This window comes from Pogonomyrmex barbatus, unplaced genomic scaffold, assembly GCF_055798465.1.
Source record: "Pogonomyrmex barbatus isolate J1 unplaced genomic scaffold, ASM5579846v1 scaffold23, whole genome shotgun sequence".
NCBI classification, from domain to species: Eukaryota; Metazoa; Arthropoda; class Insecta; order Hymenoptera; family Formicidae; genus Pogonomyrmex; species Pogonomyrmex barbatus.
The window spans coordinates 2,823,377-2,828,461 of record NW_028297120.1 but is presented as its reverse complement, the minus strand read 5'-3'; the positions used below and the strand labels follow the sequence as shown (position 1 = coordinate 2,828,461).

The 5,085-nt window shown below is 40.9% G+C and overlaps 1 protein-coding gene across 1 annotated transcript; it reads left to right on the top strand.

Annotated features, from left to right (window-relative positions):
• Nucleotides 1-1,049: 1,049 nt before the first annotated feature.
• On the top strand, nucleotides 1,050-4,970 carry LOC105424014 (uncharacterized). Its single transcript, XM_011634050.3, has 3 exons — nucleotides 1,050-2,406; nucleotides 3,015-3,364; nucleotides 3,446-4,970. Exons 2-3 carry the CDS (start codon nucleotides 3,159-3,161, stop codon nucleotides 3,702-3,704), a joined length of 465 nt encoding a protein of 154 aa, XP_011632352.2. The 5' UTR covers nucleotides 1,050-2,406; nucleotides 3,015-3,158; the 3' UTR covers nucleotides 3,705-4,970.
• Nucleotides 4,971-5,085: the final 115 nt, after the last annotated feature.

Sequence of the window (5,085 nt, the reverse complement as noted above, 5' to 3'; positions counted from 1 at the left end):
AGGGAAAGAGACATAATACGCCAGGGAAGGAAGAGACAGTTTATGAAACGAAGGAACACATATTTTATTATTCACAAAAGCATGGGAGCTATAACAAGAGCTTTTTACAATTAAATATAAATTCACCGCGATATGACTTAAACTCGCGCACGGCGCCGTCGACTCTCTCTGCACAACAACGCCTTCGCAATCGCTTGATAACCGCGGCAAGGAACGATCTTCAAATTAAAAATCGATACGAGAGTAGCGCCGAGCGGAACACCGCTCGGTCATAACAATATAGTTATTTTTTAAAAAAGGTATGTAATTACAAATTGCATAATTTTATTGAAAAGCGACTATACATTTTCTCAATACCATATTGATTTTGCTCCGTGTAAAAATATTAAGTTACAAAAGGAATAGTTTACGAAATATTCAAAATATGCCAAAATAAAATATAAAATAGTATAAACTATTGAGACTTTCTGATATGTATACGTATCTATATCTACTCCTTTCCGTTGCTGTTACTGTTTTTACTTTTTCATTACACTTCTGTTTTTTTATTTTCTTTCCTTTTAATTCTGTACTTCTTCGCAATATGTTATTAACCATCAATGTAATAATCAAAGTCTCTCCATCAAGCATCGATCAATCAACAGTGCTAAATTGAAGAATATATACGAGGGTAGTCTGAAAAGTTTTGAGTCTAACATAGAAACAAGTATTTTTTCGGTCAAATATAGTTTTATTTTTCAACATAATCTCCTTTTAAGTCGATACACTTTTCCCATCGATACTCTAACCTCTTTAACCCCTCCAAATAGTAGTTGGCGTCTTGCTCCGCAAAATAGGCGTTTACGTATGCGATGACCTCCTCGTTCGATGAAAATCTCTGTCCTCCAAGCAAAACTTTAAGCTTAGGAAACAGGAAAAAGTCGCTGAGGGCCAGATCTGATGAATACGGTGGGTGGTCAACCAATTCAAAGTGCAGTTCGTGACTTTTGGCCATGGCGACCGCCGAAGTGTGAGCAGGTGCGTTGTCTTGATGGAACACTTTCTTCTTCTTCAAATGCGGCCGTTTTTTTGCAATTTCTGCCTTCAGCTTATCAAGTAATGATGCGTAATACGTTCCCGTTATTGTTTTACCTTTTTCAAGATAGTCAATACACACAATTCCGTGACTATCCCAAAAAACAGTCGCCATTACCTTCCCAGCTGGTGGAACCGTTTTCACCTTTTTCGGAGGAGGTTCACTGTTCACCTTTGCAGTTCACTGTTTTGATTGTTCTTTTGTCTCTGGAGTGGTGGATCCAAGTTTCATCTACAGTTATGAATCGACGCAAAAAATCTAACTCGTTTCGTTTGAACCACTCCAACAGGGCCTTGGAAATGTTCATTCGAATTCGTTTTTGATCCAAAGTGAGCAATCGCGGCACCCAACGCGCGGATAGCTTGCGCATATCCAATTCTTCAGTCAATATATGACAAACGCGTTCTTTCGATAGCCTTTGCTATCTCTCTAACCTTCGACGGTCGTCCAGTACCATTTAGTGAACATTTTCGATGTTATCAGCGGTGGTCGCAGTTTTTGGCCGTCCCGAACACTCATCAGCTAAGCTGGTACGACCACGTTTAAATTCAGCTGCCCATTCTTTTACGGTGACAAATGATGGGGCAGAGTCCCCGTAAGCAGCGTCCAACTCGATTTTAATTTGCGCAGGTATATTGCCTTTCAAATGTAAGAATTTAATTACCGCACGATTCAATTTTTTCCATTTTTACAAAAACACTGACATCGACTGACACAAACGGCTGTCAAACAACAACTGAGCGTCCAAAATGGCTGAAATTTTCACAAAAGTCTTTCAAAGCATATACTATTGTAGTACTAGAATAGTTTTGACGAGTAACTAAGTCATCTTCATGTTAGGCTCAAAACTTTTCAGACTACCCTCGTACAACTGCTGCAAGTCGCCGATTACTCGCAGATAGGCGTCATTTCCTGCAAGATAGAAATCGATTGACAAATATTCCATTGTGGAATGCATTTACATATCTCCATGATGCGTGGAGGTCATAGAAAATGTCTACTAGAACTTGACCAATACAAATGCGCTCATTTACGTGACGGGTTCCATCATTCTGGGAAATTCCGTCTCTATCATTGGATTGCTCCTCAATGCTACCAACTATCGGATCGTCACTTTAACCGGTACTACCAACATGGATAGTTCCTAAAGAAAGCCATTTCTCGGATTTCCATACAGGATCTAGGACGATGTCATCGTCGAAGCCGCCATTATCGTTACACTGCGAGGTTACCTTGCGCCTGCAAGGACAAAGATGGATTATATTACACTTCGTTCAGGAATTCAATGCACGCTTTCAAGGAATGAATGTATTGATGAAGACGGAAGAAATGTATATTGGATTCCTTTACCCGTCGAGACTAACTTCCATGCTTATATTTGTATCAAAGTCAAGCTTATAAAATAGCTGATTCAAACACTCAATATCCTATTGTATACTCGTTAATAACAAAAGATCATTTTTGCCTTATTCAAAAAATCTGAATATAACATGTGCGGCTATACCTTGATACAAACTGAACATCCTAAATTGCTAATCGTAGAAACAAATAAAAATAAGCTCTTTGTTTACTATTTACTAGAATTTCTATCGATAATTTAGATATCTTCACTTATATTAACTCTAAATTCGTCTACGTCGAGAAACATTTAAAGACACAAATGCAAGACTTCTATTATAACATTCTTGAACAAAAGTGTAAATTAGAATAACAAGTTTTAAATATTGAAAAACGCTATATCGATAGCTCATACCCAACTTGATGTTTGTTTACAACTTAATGAAAGGCTCTATGATTACGATTTCGGGTAAAGTAGCTCATATTATTAAATGCATTCCAATCGAAGTTACACGTCGCACCACCGAAACCTGTTATTTAGAATTACCAGTATCTTTACAAAATAGATCTATGTATTTATCTCCTAAAACTCACATTTCAGTTAACAACAGCACGCCGATTGACTGCAATCCTCTCATATCTGTGATGTACCAGATAAAAGGAGGCTGGATAAGTCTTACTCCGAAACCTGCTGCGGTACTGTTGCCTCAGACTTTAGAATCAATGACTAAACCCGTCTGGAAATATGTTGAGCATCTTGCCGATAGTGGAATTTATTCCCAGGAAGCTCTCTCCAGATTACGTGACCACATCATGTTTCCTGTCGAGAGTACCGCTCTCCTCAATACCTTCGCACTGCAGCCAGACAACGCGTCCCTTTGGCATTTCCCTCTCAGGTTTTCTCGATGAGCAAACCCTTGATAAAATAGCTACTTTTACCGGTGAAAAATTGTGGGTTTCTGAAATTTGGGATTGCCAGTGCGGGATTTATTGGTATCTGGATGTTGATAAGGCTCATTAAACTGATTGCAGACACTGCGATACACGATTATGCACTGCATTCGGTGTATGGATGGAGTTTGCACCTACTAGGAATAATCTTCTCCTCTATTACCTTCTGCTGCACTTGGAGAAACGCAGCCATCCTGAGTTACCTCCTCGAGCAGTCGAAGAAGGAACTTCAAACGAAACTTATGCCCGCGTGGACAACCTCAATCTGCGGCACGTCCTTCCAAGAAACTCAGCCATTATATCCAACCAAGCAAACGAACGGAATATTCTAGGGGAATAAACCAGCGCGGAGCCATCTCCAGTAACATGGAAGACTCTGCCGAGCGCAACACATGCGCAACTTGCAAAGAAATTCATTAAAGTGAGCGCAGACAATCAAATAGACGCAAAAGTGTTACCTATAGTATGTGCAAAGTTTCTGCCAGAACAGCCAGTGGGAGTGACTTTATAAGAAAGAGTCTCAACGAACAATCAGTGTCCTTATAATCTTGCGTTCATAATTCCCATAGACTATTACTATAAGTGACCCAAATCTCACCCTGATCTCACCCTGCTCTCACCACTAAGCTCTCAGAAGTAACGTGTTATTTATTTATTTTTTTTATTTATTTATCCTCCCGTTATTTATTTTCTTAAGGAGAGAGGTGTAACGTGCGGAAAATTAAAAAACTTGCGGACGTTCATCCGAAATGCAGTCGAGCGGTACCTTAGGTTAATTCATGCGCGATTTTAAATATTAAGACATATAACTTTTATCATTTTACGTATTAAGACATATAACGTTTATCATTTTATATATATTAATATATATTTTTTTATAACTTTCATTATTAAGATAATTAAGTAAGATAATTAAAAGATAATTAATAATAAAACGAAACTCATTTTCTTTCGTCTTGTGATAAAAGATAATTTTATTTTATTACTATTATTATTGTTTTCTTTTGGGGAATATAATTTTATAACGTAATTTTTTTTTCTCGAATCGCCTCTTCGATATTGCAATTGTAGAAGAAACAAAGGAGTATTCGACGATCTTAGTTTATATTGTGGCGGTCACTTCCTCGCGAACGCACCATCGACACACCGTCGCGCGTAGTCTCGCGCAGCATGGTTCGCGCGCCCGCCACTAGATGGCGAATCGACAAACCACTTTCTCATGTCTGAAACGCTACAGCGGAGCTATAAGAGTGGCACTCGGCATCGCTCTTCGCCTCAGTCGCCTCGAACCAGTTACTGGTAAGAGCTGCAACGCTCTCTGAGCTCTGGAGGCCAGCCCTGGCCTCATTGTTCATCATACGGCAGTTTTTGGCCTGCTGGAAATCACTGACCAACCTTCGGTCGTACTCCCCGCGGCAGTTAACGCCGCGGATACTCTTCCGGCCTTACGTCTGACGGCCGTGAACGCCGCCAAACCGGCCCTACCTCTGACGGCCGTGAACGCCGCCATCCTCCCGGCCTTGCCTCTGACGGCCGTGAACGCTGCCATATCCATCTCGCCTCTCTCCTACGGACGTGTTCCTGTCGACCGTGAACGCCACAGCCACATCACGTCCAGGAAGGTCTCTCGCGGCCAGCGACGCCGCCCAATCCGCCCGTGTCCGGGCGACCTGCTCCAGGCCGCAGTCTCAGCACGCCGATCTCCATCAACTCGGGGAGCC

Bases quoted from the DNA above. Each gene is read 5' to 3' on its own strand.
- LOC105424014 (XM_011634050.3), top strand. From the start codon at position 3,159: ATGTTGAGCATCTTGCCGATAGTGGAATTTATTCCCAGGAAGCTCTCT. The intron at 3,365-3,445 runs GTGGGTTTCTGA...AACTGATTGCAG, and splicing joins ACTTTTACCGGTGAAAAATT to ACACTGCGATACACGATTAT.